The sequence below is a fragment of the Peromyscus californicus genome, unplaced genomic scaffold (assembly GCF_007827085.1).
Source record: "Peromyscus californicus insignis strain IS unplaced genomic scaffold, ASM782708v3 Scaffold_11__1_contigs__length_118956290, whole genome shotgun sequence".
NCBI classification, from domain to species: Eukaryota; Metazoa; Chordata; class Mammalia; order Rodentia; family Cricetidae; genus Peromyscus; species Peromyscus californicus.
The window spans coordinates 37,921,485-37,946,203 of record NW_026294402.1 but is presented as its reverse complement, the minus strand read 5'-3'; the positions used below and the strand labels follow the sequence as shown (position 1 = coordinate 37,946,203).

Genomic DNA, 24,719 nt, shown 5'->3' with positions numbered 1-24,719 from the left:
AGAGGTCCCGGAAGTCTCAGCCCCTCACTCGTGTGCAACTTGCTTGTTAGTTTTTTAATGCTTTGACAGGAGGTAGGGATGAGTGATAGACGCACATATATCTGCTGTGCACAGAGCACGGGGCAGAAGATTCTAAGAGCTTCTTAGGAGCACCAAGGCCTGAGGACAGCCAGGGTGATTATTCTGCTTGGTGACTGAGGTAACACTCTTTCCATCTGAGCATGCTTAGCCCCCGTTAGCAAAGCACTTCCTGTAGGATCCCCACTCTGGATGTCCACCATCCGGTTTGTCATTGAAGTACCCCAGTGACCTCAAACACTTAGAGCCTCAAAGTGGATCATGGAACCAGCAAGGCAGCTTTCTGCCACATGAGTGGAGAACGTGTTTGGGATAGCATACAGGCGCTCGTCACGTGAAGAGGCAATCAGCCTTCTTTACTCCTGACTTTCCAAACAGGCTCAAATCACACATTTACTGTGCTACTTTCCTCTCTTCCAGTTAGCTCTCCTGGCAGGGGCCTCTTCTTAGGGTTCCCGCCCAAGCATCCAGGGGACATGGTTCTCCTGGCTGGAAGGAGCCACCTCTGGTAGGTGGCTCACTAAGACCATTCATTGTTCCATTTTCCTGAACTTCCACCTGAGGGTGGGGCCTGTCTTTTTCCTTCCTCTGGCCTTCTGGGACAGCCTTAGTGTTCCCTGAGATGCAGATGTAGCCAGAGAGAAGGACTTCAGGAGGGAGGGCGGATGGGGTCAGAAGCTGTGGACTAAATTCCTTGCTCTAGCATAGGGAGAGATTCCTAGACCCTTCCAGGTCCTGTGTCCATCTGTAACTATTCGATTAAGTGTCAGGAGGGCTGGGAGTAAGTTCTCGCCTTCTCGGAGTAGGGCTTGGGTCTTGGAGAAGTAGAGACCCCTCTGCTCCCAAAGTACCTCAAGAGACTGGGGCAAATGTAAGACTCAGGAAAGGGACGGAACACTCACTGTGGCCACATGGATGTCAGGGGCAGTTTCCTGAGGTCAGCCCAGGTGAGTGGGAGATGTGTGCGCGTGTGTGCAACATGAGCATGCACGGGAGGGTCAGTGAGTGTGCAAAGGCACTGGCAGTGACATCCCTCTGGGGTGTCTCGTGAAAATATTACTGGTATCACAGGGTTCCTATTAGGTCCAGGGATCTGGTGCTAGATACAACATAAAAATTCTCTGTTCCTGGGAAGTTTAGATGCTAATGATGGGAAAGAGGAAGTGTCTGTAGGGGATTTGGGTTTCTCACCGAGAAAAGATATTTGAGCAGAACACCAACCAAGACAACTATTTACCAGGTAGAGCAACATTCCAGTTCTGAGCAGAAGGTGCAAAGGCCCTGAAGCAAGAGGTCTGGAATTTTTGGCCCGTGTTGCTGAGGTGAGAAACACAGGAGCCACATGACACAGGGCCTAGACAGTTCCTCTGAGTGAGAGGAGAGGCACTGGGAGACAGCAGAGGAGGCAACTGATCTGACTTGTTTTCACAAGATCACTGATAACTGCGGGGAATAAACCTATAGGGAATGGAGGCAGAGAGCTGTACATCCTAGGCTACTGTACCAACTAGGACACTTCACGGGAGCCCCCCAGGCCTGATGGGGAGGCCTCCAGTTCTTCTTAGGCCACCTCTCCCACCTGTGCAGGTGACAGCTGGAGACCCGCTCCCTCTCCCTGCAGACAAGCTGTCTCGCTCATCCTGGCCTGAGGCAGGAGGAACAGGGTGGGATGGAAGCACACAGCATAAACAAGATCCTTGGGTCAGCTGTCACAAAGAGAACAGAGCCTTCTGGGGTGGCCTTCCCAGGGTCTGGAGCCTGGCCCCACTCCTTCTCCTTACACTTTTCCCGACACTCAGAGATCAACCAACTTTCACTCCAGGCGAAGTTCTCCTTTCCACTGGGCACCACATCATCAGGCCCACACCCAGATTAAGAGGCAATTTGATGGCTTGGCTTCTGTTAGGGCAGGGGTCTGTCTGGCACCTTGCTTGGGAACTGAACCTGCTTGTAAGGCATCAGCCTGGGCATTAAGGAGTATGGAAAGGCAGATTTCCCTACGCTTTGAGAAATTCTGCCTCTGGGCCTTTGCACAGCCCAGGAAGATCCTGCAAACCAGGGACCTGCACCTCTCTCTGCACATCTGAACCCTGGGAGCAGAGGGGGCAGAAAAACCCACACGCTCCCATACTCGGAAATCGCAGTGTGCGCTGCCTCCAGTCTGTTTCAGATGCACGGCCTAGAACTGCCCCCACTGGGGCTTTTAGACCTTTGGAAATGGCATAGAGGACATCAGAGGTTTTGGTGTGGCCTCTACTTCTTCCATTCAGTTAATGGTGTCCCCAGCACACCTGAGGGCGAGCACAGGCACTCCCTTCCAGTTCACTGGTATCCACCATTTCTTTCGGTCCTCATGAAAACTTGTGGAGTTGGTGGCATAACAAAATAAATAAATTAACTTATTTATTTGTTTATTTGGTGACTGAGAGACAGGGTCTCACGATGTGGTTCGGGCTGGCCTTGAACTCCTGATAGTTCTGCCTTAGCCTCCCAAGTGCTGGGATGACAGGAATGCCTCACTGTGGCCAGCCGGTAGGTACTTCAGAAGAAGAAACTGAAGGCCAGGGTTCTGGCATAAAGTCCAAGGGCACAGGTTAGCAGGTGCCAGGGACCCCCCAGATCCATCCTTGTTCCTCAATTCTATTTTTTAAGACTTATTTTTATTTTTGTGCATGCATGTGGGTATGTGCATGTGGGTACACATAGGCTTGGAGGTCAGATGAAGTCACTGGAGCCCCTGGAGCTGAAGCTACCGGCAGCTGTGAATCACCTGACATGGTGCTGGGAACTGAACTTGGGTCCTCTGCAAGTCGGCAAGTCAGGGAGTGCTCTTAACTGCTGAGCCATCTCTCCAATCCCAACCCCATAATTCTTCTACCTAAAGCTATGTGGGGAGGAAGGAGAGGGATCAGGATCCACCATTTGCATTCTAGTAGTCTCCATCAAGCGATCCATCCTTAAGTGACCTTGAAGGATGAGGGAGGGGTGTGATGGGTAATATCGATCTTCAATTTGACAGGATTTAAAATCACCTAGGAGATAAACCTCTGGGCATGTCTGCAGGGGAGAGGGGCGGTCTTTCTAAATTAGGTTAATTGATGTGAGAGAACCCACTCTATAGACTGGCGTCCAAGGCTGAATAAAAAGAAGAAGGCAGGCAGAGTTCCAGCCAGTCTCAGTCTGTCTCTTTCTCTCTCGGTCTGTCTGTCTCTTCTTCCTGAAGGTGGCTGTGGCTATAATGGACTCAGCCACCTTCTACACCTGCTGTCATGGCTTTCCTGCCATGATGGACTGTATCCCCTCCAACTGTGAGCCAAAATAAGCCCCTCTTCCCTTGAGTTGCACTTGCCAGGTGTTCTGTGTGACAAGCAGCCACACAGGGAGGTTCCCAGCAGGTGCAGGTGTAATGGGCAGCTGGCCCCCTCACTCCACCTGCCCAGACTCACCGCTGCTCTTTCCCTCTCCTGTGCTGGGCCCTATGCCAGCTTATTTTAGGCACTGGCTCTCTCCTCCCTCTGGGCTTTTTGCACAGCTTCCCTGTCTGCAGGGAGTGCCTGCCCCTATGCCCACCGCTCCCACTTTCTGGCTGAAAGTCACCTTACCCTATCTTTTGTGGTTAATCCCCATTCTGCTCCCACCTCTGCCAAATTTTCCAAATCCATCTCCCATGCTGTTACTGACAACCTAGACCTGTCACAGAAGCCACCTCCCCTGTCCTGTGTCCCTCACTCTCACCTGAGACACTCCGGACCACACGCCGCCGTGTGTCAACACGGTGCCTGCTTGTTAGAGGTGGAGACGGCAATAGTGGTGACCGCTAGGAGACAGGGGAATGAGAAAGGCAGAGACAATTTCCTTCTCTTTGGAAACTCGGGCTAACAAGAGCCCCAGACACGAAAACAAACAATTACTGCAAGCCAAGTGCTGGGTTTTGTTTGTTTTGTAAAGTATGAACCAAAACCGAGGGTGTTTTGAATGAGAGAGGATGCTGCCCAGAGTGATGGGGGTACTACAGCCAAGATGAGGCTTTGAGTTGGGTCTCATGGGAGTCCCTCAGTAAGGAAGACAAGAGGGGACAGAAGAGACAGGGTACCTTTAGAAGTGTGTGTGTGGGCGAGGGACATCGGGATCTCTGGCAGAGGGGAGAGTGGGGGTGGGGGGGAGGAGGCAGGGGAGGTAACTGTGTCGCTAGCATGCTTGAATCCCTGGGTTCAATCCTTAGCACAGCATAACACTGATTACTCAACTGGGATGTCGGCGTTTGGGAAGTGGAGACGGGACGATAAGGCCTCTGCTACATAGCGTATTCGAGGCCAGCCTGATCTACATGGGACCCCTAAGTAAGTAAGTAAACAAGTAGTCCTTGTATTAGACAAGGTTATAAACCTTACCCACGAGCCGCTGGGTACCATTAGTGCTCTCTGTGAAGAGAAGTCACAGAGTCACTTCAGGAGGAGGTTTGTGGAGGGCTAAGTGGAAGAGGCTCGGCATTGTACGGTCTCACTTAGGTGATGTGTTTAAAGAGGAAACGGTGGATTAGTGGGCACGTGGGCAGGGGCGGAGAAGCGGTGACAGGTCTAGGGTTTTTCTCTGAGGTGGTACAGATGTTCTGAATGCTAGGGTGGTGATGGCTTCTCAACTCAATGAATATAATAAAGGCCATTGGGCTGCGTGCTTTAGAAGGGTGAATTTTATGGTATGTCAATTATATTGTAATAAAAAAAAAATACATGGAGAAGGTTGGATGGTGGGGAGCTCTATTCAAAGAGTGCCAACCATGAGGGGTGAAGGTCTGAGACACCTTCCTCCCTCCCCAGCCCAGGGCTGATTCTGCTGGGGGTGGGGACTGGAAAGGCCCCAGGACCCCACCTCTAGGCATATCACCAACGCCCTACTATAGTAAATGTTTCATGTATGTCCCACACATGATGTCTGGGACCCGCATAACACACAGGTCACCTGACACACCACACACTTATTTTTGAAGACAGGCAGGTCCCCTGGCAATTGAGCAGGCATGGAAAGGCTTTGCTATAGATGAGGAAATTGGGGCAGAAACTAACATCCTGAAAACAGAAGTGGATGTTGGATATGAGAGGGACCCCGTGCCCTTCCACATCCCAGTGTGTGGGGCCTGTCGGAGCTCCTGGGAGACCAAGGGTCACCTGACTTCAGACTGCCTCACTTGTCTCCCTGGAGTCAGAGTTATGTCTGCCACTGTGCAGCAGGGGCCTAATGTGCTCTCTGAGGCGGGAGGGGAAGGGATTCGGAGGAAGCCCAGACCCCTTCTAAAGATGGCCCTTGCTGTAGGTCACTGAGTCACACACTCCGTGCTCTGAAGGCACTCACTTCCCAGTGAGGGACGGAGAAGGCCCTGCTCCTTAGGTGGTTCATCTGTGGGAGCTGGGGTTCCCCTCACGCTACCTGTAGAGTGGGGAAGTGGGAAGGCCCCCACAGGGAAACTTTGGATGCTTTGAAGTGGGGTGGGCAGGGAGACAGAAAAGGTACCTGGAAGGTGGCAGAAGCTGCAGGCCGGCTCTCATTCTGCTGGGGCGAAGGACAAGGGCAACCCTGCACACCCCGGTGTGCGTGCATGGGAAGTACTTATGAATGGAAGTGGAGGGAGGGGGAGCCGTGTGTGTGGGAGGCCAAAGGAAGCCTGGGAAAGGGCTGGGGAGACGACAGAGTGATGCGGGGGGGACTCCAGCTCTGGGACAGGGGCGGTTCTTATGTCACTCGAGTTTGGAGGTGAAGGCATGGCAAAGACGGGGGGACGAGACAGAGCAGGTTTGAGGGGGAGGACTTAGCTATTTTTTTCCCAGCATCCCCCAGGCCACTTCTCTCACCACAAACCTCAGTCTCAAGCCACTTGGTTGTCATGGAAACAGGATGGAATAGAACAGATGGTCTCCACTAGCCAAATTCCAATTAAACAGGGCAGAGATAGATAGGAAAGGGGGTGTGATCTGATGGGGCCATGAAGGGCTCTGCCCCCCAACCCACCTCGCACATACCCAGAGCTCCCCGAGGATGGACAGGAGACTTGGGCACAGAGTCTCACACTGCAGGCACCCCTCCCCTCATGCCTTCAGTTCTTAAAGATGTGGGGCAAGGAGGTCGAGGAAATGTCAGCTCTGGGGAACAGCACTGGGGGGGGGGTTCACCTTTAAATTCGGAGCCTCAAAATGGAGGCACACACGCATCCGTGCATACACATACATCCAAGCACACTTGTGCACACCGAAACACGTCTACACGAACAGAAGCACGCAGGAGCAGTGCAGAAAGGTTAAGCAAAGTCATTACAGAGACACACTTTTAACACGGTACAAAGAAAATGCGTTGGAGACAAAATAAGCAATTTATTCCCATTTATTTAATTAACATCTTGGAAGACTCTTATCAAAGGCCTGCAAATAGGGATATAAACACACACCTGTGATTGGACATTGTCCCTGGCCTCAAAGACACAGGACAAATGAACTAATAACACGAGCACAGCTTCGGCCAGACGGTTCACAGAGTGCTGTGGCCACAGAGGAAAGAAATGATTAATTCGGAAAAGGCGACCGGAGATGAAAGGACATGTGCACAGGGTGCACTGGGCTTTGAGGAGTGAGTAGGAGCTTGCTAGGCAGTGAGGCAGGACTCTCCAAAGAGAGAAGATGGCCAGAACAAAGCTGGGAAAGAACGTAGCTTGCAGGGGAATAAATACATCTGAGTGGAATTGGTGTGTAAAGCATTTCGTGGGAGAGAAGACCCCCTAGACAAGGCCTGGCACAAATGGCATCGTTTCTGACGCAAACACCAATATCTGACACACAGAAACATGCCACCACTCGGTTCCCGCCTGCAAAGCCGCCCAGCCACACACAGCTTTGCGCACACAACCACAGTACCCCAGTACTTAGCAAATGGAAAAAGATGATTTTGTTTGCTGTGAAAAAAGCGAGGTGGGTATAGAGGTGTCAGGAAAAACGGAGCATCCGAAGTTCTCTCTTGGCTACAGGGTGAGAGAGGGTGCCAAGAGCAGCATAGAGAGGGGGTGCTCCAGAGCCAGCTGGCTCCCATCACGTTATCATACATTCATGAGGCACCTGCTGCTTACAAGGCTCTGAGCTGGGCTGCGTAAAGGCCCTCCTTGAAGAGCTAAGGGTCTAGAGGAAGGGAGAAGATAAAGTCACACTGAGCAGACTGGGTGTTTCACAGGCAGATGTGCTAGGGCTCAGGGCTCAGTCATCAGCAGGAAGTAGGGCTCAGGAACAGGAGCTGGAGTGGTTCACCTTATGCCTAACTAACAGTACGGGAGGTAGCTTTGGAAAAACAGATCTGGCTACAGCAGAAGGCTAGACCAATGATGATCAATATGATGCCTAGGGGAACTGCAGCAATATTTTGGGTGGTTTGTTCTGTTTTGGTTTTGTTTGTCTGAGACAAGGTAGCCCAGGCTGGCCTCAAACCCACAGTGATCTGCCTGCCTCTGCCCCTGCTCTCCCAAGTTCTGGGATTACAGGCTTGTACCACCATGCCTGGCTTGAAGACATCTATTGTCATAAAGGGGTGGATGTTACTGGCCTCTAGTGAGTAGAGGCCAGGGAAAATGCTAAACATGCCACAGTGTGCAGGGTGGACCAAGCCCAAGGATGTCTGGCTCCAAGTGAGCAGTGCTAAGGTTGAAAGGCATGGCCTAGATCATGGAGCACGAACTGAGGTCGGCAGCAATGGAGAGAGAGCCCATGAGGGCTTCGGCGTGGGACAGTGATATGCTCCAACTTCTCTTCATTCTGCCAGTGCTGAGTGACTACTCTCGAATGGAGAAAGACTCTGGGGAAGAACCACAGTACTGAGCTCAGAGGTGTCCCAAGGAGGACACTGCCAGGCCTTGCAGCAGTCAAGGGAAAAGAGTGAAGGACAGGGAACAGAACTGGGCGTTCCAATGGCCCAAATGGGAAGAGTTCAGGGTGGGCTATAGCTTGGGAAGAGGTGAGTGAGGATCTTGGGGTGCAGGACTGCACACAGGTCAGGCTGAAATAAGACATGGAGGGCTTCTCTTTAGCCTTCCCCTTCTCCAGGGCCTTCCAAGGCTCCATGCCCACCTCCAATCGCAAGTCCCAGAAGACACAAGTCTGCTGTCCTGGTCCATCTCCTAAGCCTTCAGGGCTCAGTGTCAAGCTCACTGTCCTGGAGAAGTCTCTGGGACCCACCCTCACGAAGGCCAGCTCTTCATGTCTCCATCCCAGTCTCTGCATACTTTAACCACTCAAATACTTTTCACGTTCTGCACAACTCCAGGGGGACAGGAACCCCACCTGTTTGGAGGATAGCCCACCACTTTGTACCTGGCTCCAGTGTATGCACCGAATGAGGAAGGGTAGGAGGGCCCACCCGGGGGCTCTGGCTTCAACTCTGGCCTTTTTCTTGCTTCCCTTTCTACTACTCTGTCCCTTGATGCCAGGCTGGTAAAACCAGCTAGGGAAACTGTTCTAATGGTCACCAGGACAGGCTTATCCCCAAGATCATAAGTCAGAGATGGGAAACCTGGCCAACCTCCAGCCAGCAAGGGCCCCAGCAGTCAGATGCAGAAAATGCTAGAACCCCAGAACATGTGACTCCCTCTTCTTTTTACCCTAAATGGCAGGACCTGGTGTAACTGGCCTCAGGTGCCTCCAACATGCACCAGCTGAATAAAGTTTCTAATCATGTTTCTAGTTGCTTAAAAGCGTGTCTTTTTGACACACGGTACCGGGCACAAAGGAGCTGCCTGAGGAGAATCCGTTGGCTTCAATCCTCTTACAGGCACCACAGGGTTGTGGAAAGGGCCCACATATAATGGCGGCCCTGCTCACTAGGGCACCTGGAGACCCTTTGTGGGTGGCCTGCCCTCTCTGCAGGAAGTATCTAGGGGCATCCACTGCCTGTGGGGGAGGGCAGGGAAGGCAGGTCACTAATCTCTCTTGGAGATTACACAGCAGGCTGATTCTGGGTGCCAGAGAACAGGGGATTGAGGCATGATGGGAGACTCTTGCCTGGGCGGTGGGGGGCCCAGGATAGGGTAGATGGGGCCTCTTTTCTGGGATCTGGACATAGCCAGAAAGACCTCCAGGATCGAGGGCTGAAATTTGGGGACAAAACTGCCAATGACTTATTAACCAGAGTTGCCAAAGATTAACCCAAATGCCTGGACCTTTAGGCCGGGCTTCCTCTATCATCCGAGTTGAACAACACCCCACCCCCAGGCTACTTTGGGTCTGGATCTTATCTTCTGGTGCCCTGATGGCTGCTACTATCCAATGACCCCTAAACCCAGGATTGACAGTTGTTTGGGACAGGTCCCCAGCTTGTCTGAGTGAACAGGGAGGTCCTCGGCCCTGTCCAGTCTTCATGTTCAACCTCCCCCATGGCTGGTTTGGCTGGATGCCCTTAGCTTCTTACCGCCCCAAGCTCAGACTCAGGCTGAAGGAGAGGAGGGAAGCACCATCAGACACTGTCTCTGACAGAGGGGGGCTGATGCCAGGCAGGGTGACAAGCAGCAGTCTGGGGTATAGACAGGGCCACCTCAGGGAAGCAGGAGCTGGGTCAGGGGGAGGCAGGTGGAGGAGATCCTGGGTGACCCCTGACCTCTCACTTGAGTGTCCCTGAAAGTACAGGGAAGCTGATTGTCCCCCTCAACTTTCACTTTGGGGAGCTGGGGGCGGGCAGTGGCCATGTGGGTCTCAGCATAACTCCAGGTGTTGTCTGGTAAGGACCCCTGAGACAGGCAGTGAGGCCCACCTGGACTTGTTTCAGTTCAAGGACAATTCGGTCAGCTCTACCTCTGCCCCTGAACTTCCGCCTGTAGAATTTGCTTCAGCATCTTAGCGCCTCCAAAAAGTAGAGGGCCCCACCCTGCCACATGCTGGGTCTGGTCCTTCCTGTGCTACCTACCGGGCCGTGAAACACCCGCGAACAGAAGAGGCTGCTGGGAGATCACGCCACCTGCGGTACCCCCTGCGGCACCCCCTTCCCATGGAGTCACCGTACTCTCCAAAGCAGTCAGGAATTTGGTCCCCAGGAGGGCAGAGGAAGCTTGGAGCCCAAACCCGGTCACCCCCCACCCCACCCCGCCAACCTCCCAGGTAACAGATGCAGGCAGAAAGGGTCCTGTCCACCACCCTGGCTGCCCCCGGCCTCTTCGGAGCCGCCCCACACACCCTGATCCTCTGCAATATGCTCTCTCCACCATTCCCCTCTCCCCATCACTAACTTAATTCCTTAATTCCCACTGGAGATAAGCCGATCTTTCACTGCAATTTATGGTTAATCCAAAAGAAAACAGGGGTGGGAAGGGGTGAGGGCTGGGCTAGAGGAGGGGGTGAGGGTGGTGGGAAGTGTGAGGCCAGCCTGCCCACTCCATGTCCTCTTAACCCTCTCACAGTTGGTTGAGAATTGAGGGCAAAAATGCTCAGTCTGCTTCTGGTGCACTGGGTTCGGTTTGGGGCAGTACCTCTGCTACTGGATATCCAGACAGTGCGTTCAGCACCAGCGATGGCGAGGTGTGTGGCCCCGGGCCACCAAAGCACATGGGGGGAAGAGCCATGCATTCAGGCCTCTCTGAGTAGATGACCACAAGGACATCAATGTGCTCCCAGGCAATCCCAAGGGTCAGCGATAGAGCTGGCGGGTCAGGACACAGATCGTGGTACAGTCGCGGGGGGACTTCTAAGGGCTTCTTGGAGTGGGGAGAGCCCCCTGTCCTCAGAGGGGTTCACACTGAAGCTGGCAGCTCTACCAACTGGTAGTAGTTTGGGTAAGCGGGTTCAGGATGTGGACGTGGTAGTACTCTATTTGATTTTGCCTGCAATGCTGAGACTCCAGGATTTTGACCAACCTGCTCTGCCCTTCCCTACAGGGAAGAGAAACTCCTTAAACTGCGGTTGTACTGAAAGGCTCTCTCTAGTCCTGGGTCTAGTGGCGAAGCAGGGGCTCTCCTTGAAGAGTGAAGGAGGCTAGGTGGCGGTGGCGCACACCTTTAATCCCAGCACTTGGGAGGCAGAGGCAGGTGGATCTCTGTGAGTTTGGTCTACAGAGCGAGATCCAGGACAGGCACCAAAACTACGAGGAGAAATCCTGTCTTGAAAAACCAAAAAGAAGGGTGAAGGAGAACATAGTACCTGGCCTAGCCCGCCTGTCCTTAAGTTCTATACAGGGATTATTCAGGGAGATCAGTGTTGAAATGACCCACCAGGTGGCAACACTGTCTTCACGGCCTTCTAGGCATCTGTGTTGTGAGAATTCTCACTTAAAGGAGAACTGACCTGAAGTGTCACACACTATGTGTGAGGGTAGAGGACAGAGGGCTGATGCCATCCTCTGCTGGCCAGGACATTATGTTTGCTGCCGGGTCCTTGGCTGCCATCTCCAAGGGAATGTATGAAAGAACCTGCCCACCATGCTTGCACAAGGGTGGTCAGGAGTCCGTGGGAAAGTCAGAATCTTGAGTCTCTCTCATTTAACCTTGGCTTCCAACTTCTTAAGAAAGGAGACCAAATGGCCCAAAGAGCCACCAGGCACCAGGCGACCATCCGAGGTGGGAGGCACACCTCTAAGGGCACATCTCTGCCCCTAGCCTGGAGGAGGGAATACCTTGACCGTGCTGCTAGGAGGGGTTCCTCCTTTGGAGACTAAACCTTCTTTAAACTCAGGGTCCTGAGTGAAGAGCTAGTGATGGCCCATGGTATAATATCAGGCTCTCTATCAGCTTTCAGTTCCTTTCTCTTTCCAACTCCCCGCCCAAACTTAACAGTTAAGGGAACCCATGTTTAGAGGTCATATGGCATCGATCCACAGGCCAAACAGGTCACTCATAAAACCCTGAGCCCAAAATAACTTGTGGGTTCAGTGTTGAGAAGAAAAATAGTGAAATTAAGTCGTTACTGATCCTACAGACAAAACAATTTTGCAAGTGACCTCCAAGTGTCTCTACGTGGCCCTGGGGGCAGAGCAGATCTTGGCTAGCGGAGGAGTCAGCATCTCTTGCTACCTCTCACCTCCAGGACCCAGACTCTGAACCAACACCAGGAGGAGCAGACACATATACACAATGCACATGACCTCATGTGTGCTCACATACACATAGCCATAAACCTCCCTAGTACACACACACACACACACACACACACACACACACACACACACACACAGAAGACATAAAAAAAAAAAACACTTGTGAAGAACACACATAAACCACACAGATCATTACCACACCGCAAACTGTGTCCATAGTGCTGAGGGGATGGGGTAATGGAGTGACAGGGGGTGGACAGGGTAAGAAACACTGCCTGGGAATGATGCTTCCATGCAGAGCTTGGGGTGGGGTAGATATGGAGTCTTCCCAGCTATCCTTGCGGCGGCAGCACTGGGAGGTGGGCGCCAAGGATTGTCACTGCCTCTCTCCTTTATCACCCCTGCTTCTCTTCAGCAGACCCAGGCCCATTATCTGCCTCCTGGGAGGGCTAGGAAGGGTGCTGTGGAAGGGACAGAGGAGGGAGCAGGGGAGTAGGGTCTGTCGCCTAAGTCCCCCTAAAGGCCCATCCATCAAGCCATCGGAGATAATCAGTGCTCAGCTGGTTCAGGACACTGATGACTCTCTGGGCACCACAGACACAAAGAATAAATTTAGGAAGGGGCTGTGTAGGAGGTATCTGGGTAGCAGGGCTGCTGCCTTGCCTGGGAAGGGAGAGAAGGCCCATCCATCATTCTGAGAGATGCAGCAATCTAGGCCAATGAGATGTCGACGCTTCAGGGCGGGGGTGGTGGGCAGTAATAATAAAATCATCTCGTGTGCTGTGTGGATGCTCCGTCAGTATCTTATTTACACTCGGGAGATGCCTGTCCCTGCCTGTGCTCCAACTGAGACCTCCAGAGAGACTGTAGAATACAGCCACCACAGATGTAAACTCTCCTGGGTAGGGGGCCCCTTTGTGATCACTGGGCAACCCCTGGATTTGGGGAGGATCCAAGCAGGCCCTAAGCCTGCCTCTTCTAGGGGCTTTCAAGTAGATCCCAGTCTGGGATGATTCCAGCTCGTGTCTGGGCCACAGGGGCCACATTGTGATTCAAGCTAATGGAGCATGGACAATCTGAGGGTCTGGGAGGAATTTCTCTTTGGCTTCGAAGCCGATCAGATGACTGTGTTTCAGCCCAGCTAACTTCCTAATTAAGCCAGTGGAGCTGTGAGGCCAGAGTCCACTGGGTGACCTGTAGGGTCATGAATGCCAGGAAAAAGCTCTAGATCTGAGTGACCCTGAGAGGGGCGATATGTTCATGCCCTGTGCAGAGGCCATGGTTAGTCCCCAGCCACAGCATGGAGAAAGGTCTGAGTCTTCTTCTGTTCCCAGGATTGTCTCTGCTGGGCTTCTCCAATTCTTTACCCTGCTGCACCCTGCTACACCCTGCTGCATGGTTGAGGATCCCAGGCCCCAGGGATGCACTGTCTCTACTCCAGCTCCTGGTCCCCAGCCCTCCTGGGGTAGTGGAAGCACTGGTCCTTTCATCCCAAGAGATCAAAGCTTCCTACACAGGTGAACACCCTAAATCCGCCCCTGCAGAGGCCCCTCCCTTTCCATCTTTTGGGATCCCTAGGAGACAGCAAGACATATTACAACCTTCTGGACCCACCCATGATCTGTGCCAAACCCAGGAACCTTGATACCTGTTGGGAAGTTCCCTGGGAGAAGCCAATGCTCTGCTTCATGTGTCTGCATGGAGCATGGTGGGAGGCCCCCATGATGGCACTCACTGGTAATGTGTAGACTCGGGGATGAAAGAATAACATGATGTCTATTCCATTCCAGCACAGCCAATGAACACTCCTGAAGTCCAGGAGAGGGAGGGACATGAGAAGGGGCAGGATGGTCCAGGAACATATTGATTGCACTTCTAAAACTTCCAACGTAGCTAAAGGACACCACAGGAATAGCGCCAGGACTCTTGAAGGTGCAACGCTCCTGGGCCACGCAACCACAGAACCAGGCTATGTGGGGGTCCTCAAAGGGACACAGATGTAAGCAGCGGAGAGCCATGCACGGGAGTTGAACCACTCTTAACGCAGTGCCTTGTGACTGACTGTTCCAGGCTTAGCAAACAGGCTCCTCCCCCATTTGCCCACAAAGCCCTGGTGGAGAAACAACTCAGGCAAGTGGAAGCATCATGGACGTCGGGTCCGACCTCCTCGACCTGAACTCTGGCTCTGCCACTCATCAGCTGAGTGACCACAGGCAAGTCCCCCAACCTGTCTGGGCCTCATCCTTACATATATAAAAACAGACACACCACATCGACCATGAACGAATATTCACATGATCTGTGATGGTCATTAAATCATTAACCGGTGCTGCCAGCAGTGTCCGGCACCCAAGGATCTCTAATACAAGTTTGCTTTCACCATCATTATTATTCATGCACCTCTCTATCCACACAGCAACGCTCCTAGTCGACTATGGAGCTGGCTCTGTGTTAGGCCATGGGAAGACCAAGAGGTACTCTTGGCCTTGTGAAGAAGATAAATCCCAGGTCCAAATAACTACCAGGCACTGATGAGGTACAGGAAGACTTTGAGAGAAGTTATTCACAGCCAGAGGGCAGACCATGAAGGTTTCATGATACTATTAGCTCAAATGTAGTGTTTAGAATTAGTCTTTTAAAGGAAAGAGTGGATAAGGTGCAGAAAGAGCACGTGCAAAGGCCCTGAAGTGGGAAACACGCTTGGCATGAACAGAGGAGCGTGAAGCGTGCAGGTGAGGCCAGTGGGCGATTGCAGGGAGGGAGCAGTCATCATACGCTCCTGGGCCCTGGGCTTATGAGTGTCCTTCTCAGGTGTATCCTGGGTGTGTGGGCACACTGGAGCCGGGAGTTGGGGCCCGATGCAAGCCAGGAGCTGCAGGAGCTGCTTCACCAAGGATATGCTGTCATCAGGGCCCACAGCAGTGTCTGCATGCAGCACTGGCCTGGCCCTGAGGCACCTTCTCCAGCACTCCTCGTAGCAGCTGACTGGGGGAGGTGGACACCAGTGGTGTGGCGCCCCCCCATCCCAAGTGTCACTTATATAGCAGAAGTGGCTTAGAGGGGCTCACAGGGAACGCCCTGGAGCCATTACTGGCCTCTTCCCTCAGTGCAGAGTTGACTGTGTCTGCCAAACAGATCAGGCTTCCATCTACACTGACTCATCTGGCGGCCATACCAGCTCACCTGCCAAAGCGTGGGCTACCCTGCATGACCCTCTTATAGGAGCAGGGCAGACCCGGGAGCCCCAGTGTGCTCACACCAGTTATTTGGGTCTGGCCTGCATTTTCCCAATAAGCCTGGGGCACCAAGAAGGATCTTGTTTGTTCTCCATTGTGACATCTATGGAGCCATGCTGGTGTTCTGGTATGCTGGGCTTCGGGTGGGAAGTCTAACACAGGAACACAGGCACAACAAGGTTGGCTGTTCGTAGACACTAGAGCCTGCTAGGAAACACACAGACCTGTCTTTGGGGGATGGAACTTCAAGGTGGACTCTGGTCAAGGTACCAATTCCAGGGCGGAGGTGGGGCATGAAGCCTTGCCAAGGCTACTAGATGGTTCTTAGTTGAAGCGGAGTCTTTCAGTCTTGGATGAAACTCCAGTTAGAGATGGGGGAATTGCTTCTGCCACAGGGTCTCTACATCTTTATTCTCTGCTTTTTGGATAGAAAGACAGGCCAAGATTTAGGCCAAGGCCGTGGAAGGCTCCAGGTTGTATCTCTGCTCCAGTTGCATGTGGAGTTGGTATGATGTCCCTGTCCCTAAAGTCCCTCATCCATGGAATAATGATGGGCAGAGCCTACAGTCAGCTCCTTTCAGAGAACAGCCCCGGGGAGGAAGCTGGGTCTTCTCCCCCCACAGGCATGGGACAGAACTGAGAGTTCAGCTGTTTTCCAGCTCTGAGGCGCATGCATTCCAGGACTTTAGGGGGATGGCCTCCACTTAAGCCCACTGATGGACCTCAATCTCTCAACGGGACGTTCTTGTGCCCATGGCCAATGGCCCATTTTGCTTCCTGAACCACGTCTGCAGCTGGGTCCCAAAGGAGCCCCGAGCCAGCAGAACTAATGTCCTCTAATGAGTCGGGCCAGAGTGGTCAGGCGGGTTTTATTGTCTGTGGCTGGGTAATGAGACTCCTCATAAACTGGGAGTGATTTGGGGTCTGTGCAGGCTAGAGGTGGCAGGGGTTGCCCGGGCAAGGGAGTTGACTCAAAGTGCCAAATTGTACCCCCAAGCCCCTCTTGGGTGCTCCATCCATCCCATGATGCTTTCTGGGCTCCTGCTTTCTGCCTGAGCCAAGCCCACACCCTGTCCTGGCATGCCCATGCCCTGGGGCTCCACGCTCACACCTCAGGGCCCTGCCCTCATCTCAGCCCACATTTCCAGGGGAGGATGCTCACTGTCTCCCTCTCCTTCACTGCTCTACTGCTAGGCATACCCTGTGCCAACCTGAGCTCTGTGGTCCTCTCCAGCAGCATTTTCCTGTCTTCCACTCACCTCTGCCCGGAGCTGCCATACCTGCTGCAAAGTCAATGACTATACCATGGACACAATGGTGACCTGGCTCAACCCCTTCTGTGTGACCATCCCAGCTTCTTCCTTCTTTCTGGTCTACCAGATTTACCCTCAGAAGCCCTGATTTGGCCACACGAGCACGGGATAGGCAATAAGTCACCAAACTAAGATTCACTTTCCCTGTCTGTAAAAGGGAACAATATTAATTCTAACACAACTCGTGTGAATTCTAGCTGAAGTTCTGAGTGGAGAGTGGTACTGACCACATAACACAAGGGTTCCATCTGCATTGTTTTCATGACAATTTAATGAAAGTGTTCAGTTTGCAACAGGAGACCCGGAAGAGAAGGACTCTCTTTACCTGGCCTCGACCACCTCACCGAGAGCTGTTACCTCCCCTCCCCTCAGATGTAGAAATCTGAAGAAAAGCAGGGGCAGAGAGTCCCAGGCTCTCCCTGCCAGCCCCAGGCTGCTGCCTCTGCAAGCACTCCAGATGGGCAATGGCGCCCCAGCTGGGCCGCAGCCAGGGAGTGAACCCGGTGCCTGGAGGGCCCTGGGCAACATGCTACAGAACAAAGGCTGCCCAGCACCTGCTGCCTGTGTAGTACTCGGCCTCCACAGGACTGGCCTGGGCAGGTACCTTCAGCCAGTCAGGCCACCCGAGTCCTCCCACCATGCCAGCAGCTCCCAGGTGGCTGTACCATCATGTCCAAATAGGGGCAGGGACTTTCTCCCTTAGGAGAAAAGGGAAGTGAGGCTGGCAATGAGCAGGCAGCTGAGTGGCCTTCTCCAAGGAGCATAAAGGTGGGAATGCCCAATGAGCAGACCCAGAAGGGCAGGGCCATTCAGAGGAAAGACATGGGGAGAGAATTCCCAGGCTCGTCGTTATTTTGTGTTATCACATGCTATCCTTGAGCTAAAGGACTTTCCATTCATCATTCTCCACCTCATCTTGAAATCTTGAATATCATATCAACAAAGTTCCATTTTGCAGATAGGAAAACTGAGGTGCGCGCAGCAAGCAACTCTGCTAAGGTTTCTCAACTAGTCATCAGTAGAGCTGGGACTCCAACCTAGCTTGGCCAGTTTTACTATGCTGGGCCACCAAGATGGGGTGAACACCTGGTTACAGGAGAAGGACAGCTAAGTGACCTGCTTCTCTCCCCTCTACTGAGAGTCTGAGAAAGGTATAGCTGCCATGCCCTACCCCTGGAGAATAAAAACCTATTCCCTTCTGCATTTCCCGGGACAAAGATTACCTACCCATTGCTCTCAAGACCCTGCATCCTGCTCTCACAGACTCTCTGGGTCTGTCTTGGATCTCTTCTGGTTCACTGGGTTCGCCCCTACGTGTGGATGGGTCAAGGTTCTGGTAACAGGTCTGACGCCTTGACTCCCATATCTTCCCTTTCCTCTTCTTCCAGCTTCACCAGGCACGGGGAGCTTAAAGGGTTAACTGGATGCAGGGGTGTTATCTCCAGCTTAGGGCATTCCCTCTGCAAGATGATCTGGCTCAGATCTTAAGTTACCTCCTGCCCCAGCCAGCACATCTGCTGTTGGCTCTGCAGCCGTGCTCTCTATGGAGTGGGGTCGGTCGGCAGCCCAGGGGAATACTTGTCTGCTAGGCTTGGGCGAGGAGGCTAAGCCCCCAGGGACTGCTGTTCCCCTATTCCTTGTCCCTCAATGCCACCCCCTTTTCTAACAAGTGGGCTCTCTCCTTCTGTTGCCCATGCCTAGGATTCTATATCATGTGCATTCATTCATTGCTGACCTGGCCAACCCCTGGCTTCTTAAGGGGACCAAAGCTCTCATTTATGATCTTTTAAAAAGGACAGTGTGGTACCTAACTCCCCCAAACTCCTTTTCACAAGTGCCCGTGCAGGAAGCAAAGGTACCTAAGGAGGAACTGAAAACCTACATCCCGTGGCCCCTTCCAGACATTTCAGGATCTTGTGAGCCTATGGAGCAGGCCAGGCCCATCTGGCTCCAGCATCGCTCTGTTGGCCGAGGAGACAACAGAAGGCTGATAAGAGAGGGAAGCCTTCCCAGGTGTTCTCAAGGTCTAGTGGAAAGCCAAGGACAGAGAAGCAAGAAAGCAGCACCAAGGCTTCCTGTACCCCAAAGGACTGGGACCCAACTTCCTGGTGCGAGCTAGCTAAGAGCAAATTCTGGCTCCCCTCCCAAAGTCACCCTCAAGTCACGGACAGAGACACGGGCATTGTCAAGGCTCGAGATCACCCATGCAACCCATCTGAATGCCATAAAAATATCAGTTATGCGTGAACATGCGTTTGGTGCTTACAGCCTCAGTTCCACGGTGACTGCAAATATGAGTTTATATACTCCCTAATTCTAGTCCTCACAGACCTGTGCTTGTAACAGTGAATTGTGGGTGACCAATATCATTACACAAAGCCCTGGACACATGTGTATATACACCCACTCTGGACCAAAGGCGAGCCTGTCAGAGTGTTAGAGTCCAAGTCCCATAACTGTCTACTGTCCATGCTTACCTGTAGTGCTGGCTAATGTTCAAAGCCCAACAGGTGATGCAGACACCTCTCTGCCCCTTCCTCAGTTAGGAGGTTTTCAATTTGCCAAGTTAACCAGGAAAGATACAATCAGAAGAGTAGACGCTATAGTCACACCTCCCTTGGGTGTTTTCTATTTGTGCTGAACAATGAACATTAGTCAGCTGCTAAACAATGGCAGCATCATAGATGCAGCAATGGGAGCCGACCCTCTGGCCCTCCATCCCAGCCCACTGGCTCAGCTGTGGGTACAGCCATGCTGGCAGCCTACAACTGGGCCCACAGGCCAGGCAGCCCAGGCGATGGCCCAGGTGGACTCATTGTGAAAGCCAAGTGGCCAAGGAAGGAACTGGCAACCTACAGCTGGTCCCAGCTTGCTTTAGGGAACCACTGGCTACATGTCCCACATTTGAACGAGTCCAGGTTCAGAAACCTTCTAGGCTACTGGGCCAGGCCTGCTGGGTGCAAGCTCTGCAGTGTCCAGCCTACCCTCCAGCCTTGAGGGTTAGGCCTTGAATCTGACTCAGATGTTCTCCACAAGGCTGCCTGACTAATAGGCTTGGAGACTGCTGTGTTTTACACTGCAAGCCCCAGGCCAGGAGAATGGATTCTGCTATAATGCCTGGCCCAGTAAATCCAAGCCCACCTTGGTCTTTGAGAAAAAGAACCCAAACGGCCTAGCTCTGGGGGCTTCAAAGGAAAATGCCAGGAACGGGTGCTGTGCACAGGCGGCCTAAAGAGAATGAATGCTGTGGCCTGACAGGTCTTTGCATGGTGAGCTTGACACCTAGGGTGTGGGTTTTCTTTCTAGACCAAAGGTGTGGGGAAGCCAATTAGAGAGGGTGTGGTATAGGTGGGACACCTACTTCCCAGGCAGCTGCTTCAGCCCTTCCTCTTCAGGTTTCCATCCCTCTGTGGACAACACTGACCCTCTCCTCTAAGTGAGCACCCTAGAAGAAGCCTGTCACCTCAGGAAACAAAGACTCCTGGGGCCTTCCTACCCTACCTGTACCGTCTGTCACAGAGAAACATACTTCTCTGTGCACACTTCAAGAGCCACATCGGCGGCTGCGCTATGAAGTCAGGAGTCATTGCACACACCGGGGGCGCCTTCCTCTCCACTTCTACGATGCTCCCTCCCTGTCACAGCCCAGGAGAACCCAGGAAAGAGCAGCAGACCGGCAAACCCCCAGTGAGAGGCCGGAGCAGGAAGAAGCCGAGGGAGAGGGAGGTGCACACAGTGGGGATGAGTTGCCAACTGCGCCTCCTATTTTCTCGGCCGGAGGATGAGGCTGAGTGTAGCCATGCCTACCTGCTTTCTGTCACAGTGGATCTCAGAAACCAGGCAGAGAGCAGCAGGCACACAGGAGCAGGCTCCATCTAGGAGCTCGGGCAGTCCAGGCACTTCGGCTGCCACAGATGCACCCATCCAGTCACAGTCAGTGGCAGAGCACTTATTAAATGCCCCTTGGCTGTGATTCCATTCTGGGCACCCTAGCTCCTCGTTGGAGTTTTGGTGGGGGAGCAACTGCTTTGAGCCAGGTGAGCGTCACCTCCCAGTCTCCCTGTTGTTGTGTGGGCGGAGCATGCCAGGGCCTCTAATCCCCAAGGATGGAATGAAACGTGCTTCAACCCAAAATGGGAAATAGAGCAACAAACAGAAAGGGGTGAGCTTCCTTCCTCAAACCCTCTGGCCCTTTGTCCATCCCAGGATTAGGTTAACCCAGAGTGTACACTAGGAATCCTTAGGGCTCTTGGCAAGTTCTCCTTGCTCTGGGTTCTGGGAAGGGTTAGGGATTTAAAAGGTTCTCTAAAGCCCGACCTATGCTGACCAGGTAAATTCTAGAGGCTGAGTTTTTGTGTGTGCACTGCAGCTGACATCATCGGCAAGAAAGTGGATGAAGTCCTCTCACCCCCACCCAGACCACACTGGAGGAAGGTTCAGCATGCTCCTGTGGACAGTGACATGGAATGCCCCCTCCTGGGACACCCAAGAGGGGAGCACTCCACACTGGCCCACATCCCCGCTTTCCCAAATTGCGGCTGGCATCCACCACTGATGGAGAGGTGCAGTGCCCCAGCAGCGAGCTGGCAGGAGGAGGAGGAGGCAGTAAAGGAAGTAAACGAGGCCAGGCTCTTTCTTGTCTTCCAGGAGTGCATTCAAACCACACCTGGACAGTCAGGCCAGCCTCTTCCGAACAAACTGCCTGGTAAGCCTGCAGAAGCACAGTGGCCAGTGGCTGGGAATCCAATATTCTTAATTCCGCACCTTTTTCTGCCACCCCGAGTTGACGACCACCAGCCACAGTCAAGCTTCCCCTAGCCCACCCCCCCCAGGCCCCATCTTGCTAGGGCCAGAGCTCATCTCAGGTTTGTTTTGGGGGGGTGGCTAGAGAGATACTTCCCCCACCTTGGCCCACATTAGTGTCCTGCTGGCAGCCCAGTTGCTTCCCCAGGGACACAAGGGGTTAAATCCAGGCAAGGGGACTCGGTAGGATTTGCCTCCTAAACGCATTTTCCAGTTCATTCCCCAGCACAATATGCCTGGGCCGGTCCCAGCCTCCGCCCCCACCTCATCCGTCAGAATGGGCCACCACGGGCCACCCCAGGGTCGGGCGCGGAGTTAACCCCTCTTCTGCCGGCAGCTCACACCTTGAGGGAAGACTCGCGGGACACCCTCGGGGCCTCTTGGGAAAGTGGGTCATGCGGCCACCTGGCTGGCATGAAGCCCATGGAGCTTCCTCCTGGGGGAGCCCTCCGCTTTAGAAGTGGAGTTCCAAGGCGGAGCCCAGTCCCGCGCAAGGCCGGGAGTTTGTGATCCCCAGGCGGCCCGGCCTCACCCTCCAGAAAAGGAACCGCAGGTGAGCAAGAAGCTGCCTGTGCCGCAGGAGCCGCTCCGAGCGCCCGCTGTGGGGCGATGTGGGGCAAGAGGGGGCCCCCCGCGAGCCCGAAACCATCTGACAAGAGGCCGCCAAAAGAAACGAAGCCCCCTGCAACCCTCCAAGCCCATAGCCCACCAGCTCGGAGACTGACGCCCTCCCCCTGGGGCTGTTGTCTCATACCCCGAGCCTGTGATTACGGTGATTATTTTGCATTTATGTAACACTCAGTGTTTCCAAACTGCTTCTCGAGCTGAGAACTGGTTATTAAATAAATAGAACCCTATTACATATTATTATTTTTGTGAAGAACTGAGCGGAGAAAGTGCTTTCTTGCTACATAGAGACGTGCATCCGATTGCTTCCCTGCAGGGCAGGCTGTTCGGCTTCTCAACCCCTTTCTCCACGGTGCCACCTCCAGCCCCCACTCCTTATCCAAGCGTGACCCAACTTTTCTGGCTCCGTTCGCTCCCTACAACCCAGTCGTGCCCGTCATCCAGCTCCCAGTCCCGGGGAGGCTCTGGTTGGGTGGGAGGTATGGAGGGGAGGCAGAGGCGATCGTCTTACCTGGGAAGAAGGCAGCCAAACCGAGAGCGAGTCCCCACCAGCGTCCAGCGGCGCCCGCAAGCCCCATCCGAGCCATCGGAGGGCGGGGGTCCAGCGAAAGGGGCGGCCAGGAGGGCGCTCCTCGCGCTCCAGAAACCAGCCTGGAAGACGAGGGCGGATCGCTGGCGGCCGGCTGGCGCTCGGAGGATCCAGGTCAGCCGCAGCCGTCGGCCTGGGCGGGATGGGCTGGGTGGGATCCGCGCGGCCACAATCCGGGCCCGGGCTGCCGCCGGCTCAGAGCCTCGGCAGATGCCCGCCGCAAGTTGCACGAGTCATGCCCCCTTCGCTTCCTCCGCTCTCTTCCTCACCCCGGTCCCCGCCCTCTTCTTCCACGCAGAGCCGGGCTGGGGAGAGGGACCCACCCCCGGCGCGCCCGGCTGCCCGGCTAGCGCGGCGCAGGCTCCCGGCCCTGGGCGCGCTCACACCCTCCCGCTCAGCTCCAACTTGCAGGCGTCCATGGCCGGCCGTTCTCCAGAGGGTGGCCGGGCGGTGCGGAGGGCTCGGGGCCCAGGCGGTGGTGTGGGGCTCCGGCGGGCAGCTGCCCTCGAGGCTCCGGGCTGCGCGGTCTTGGAGGAGCAAGGGGAGCGAGCCAGGTGCGCCACGGGTCCCCACCACTGCCGCTGCGCCCGGTGCGGGCGATCCGCAACAATGTGGAGCTGCCTGGGAGCCGAGGCGAGCCGCGCTTGCTGCTCTCCCTCTCTTTCTCTCACTCGCCGATCTAGCCTCTCACCCGCTCTCCCGTGATGTCAGCCCGGGGGGAGGGGTTAGCGTTAACCCCCTCCTGGCTCCCACGCGCCCGGCCCAACCCTGGCCCGGCCTCCGCCCGCGCGCCTGCACCTCCCAACCCCAGGCACCTCCGGCTGCGAGCGTGGCCGTGGGGTCCCGCTCAGGCCCCCTCGCTAGCGAGATGCCCCTTGAGTCGCCTTTCGGCCGCGGAGAGGGCTGGAGGGCGGGCTGCCCTACCCGGTCGCTGACAAAGGGAGGCAGTGACCCCTAGCGGCCGGCAAGGGGGAGAAGCTGCTCGGTAGGGGTGGAGTTAAGATGGGGAGGGGGGCGGCCGTGGGGAGCCGTGTGAACGCTGGATCTGGCATTGTCCGAGCTCCGAGGGCTTTTCCAGCCCTCTCCTCCAACCCTGGGCCCATTTTGCAGATGAGGAAACAAAGGCCCAGAGGAGGGCGTAGAGAGTGGTCCGGGGCAGAAAGAAGCAGAGAACAGTCTAGAACGCAGCTGTCAAAGCTTCTGCTCCAAGATGTGGACACAGGACAGAACCAGCTTAGCGGAGACCCAACCGCGAAAGCTGTGGAGAAGCGGAGGGAAGGCATTGGTGGATGAGATCAGGGCACTCAGATTTCTAGTGGGACTTCTTTTATAATCCTCATTGCCTTCAGGGGGTCCTCGTCCCGAAATTGAAGCATTCTGCTTTCCCCAAAGAGCAAGAAAGCAAGTCGGCTCCCATTGCCCGCACCTCGTTTCTGAGCGGTTTGCGGGATTCCCGCGAAAGTGGCCCATCCAGTCGGTGTCCCAGAACGGCCAGGACTCTCCGCCCCATCCTGTTCGCTACCCACCACATCCGGGTGGCTTCTTGCCAAGGTGACTGAGCCGGAGGGGCCCATAGCAGTCTGAAGCCTGGACCTTCGGCTCCCCATCCTTGGCCTGGGAGCGGCAGACAGACAGGGTTTCCCAGTCAAGAAAGCGGAACACTCCCAGGAGGCCTGACCAGACAACGCCCCCTCTGCCCTTTGCCCAACCCCAAGGACACAGAGGCATAGGAAGCAGCCACATTCTGATAAAATGTAAATTTCCCTTTCCGAGAGTGGGAGGGGCCTGAGGGTGGAGGAGGGTGACACTTCCCCACTCCTGGGCTCGTGGCCTCGGTCTCCTAAAGAAGTCACTCCACTCACGGGAACACTCACTCTCTGCAGCCTTTTAAGTTTCACATGTGTAACTCAGGACCGACTTCATAACACACTAACCGCCAGACCTGCGAATGCATTGCGTGGTCTCGTCATTGGTCCTTGCCCAACAGGAGCTGGATCTAGTCCGGGGAGAGACATAGAAGCAGAAGTTCTG

At 54.4% G+C, this 24,719-nt stretch overlaps 1 protein-coding gene across 1 annotated transcript in view; it reads right to left on the bottom strand.

Annotated features, from left to right (window-relative positions):
• Nectin1 (nectin cell adhesion molecule 1) overlaps positions 1 to 23,392 on the bottom strand; it is a 63,735-nt gene extending 40,343 nt beyond the window's left edge. Inside the window, exon 1 of the mRNA XM_052757668.1 lies at positions 22,611 to 23,392. Within this exon, the coding sequence (XP_052613628.1) occupies positions 22,611 to 22,686 (76 nt within the window). The 5' untranslated portion in view covers positions 22,687 to 23,392. The remainder of the gene's footprint in view (positions 1 to 22,610) is intronic.
• Between the last annotated feature and the right edge of the window lie 1,327 nt (positions 23,393 to 24,719).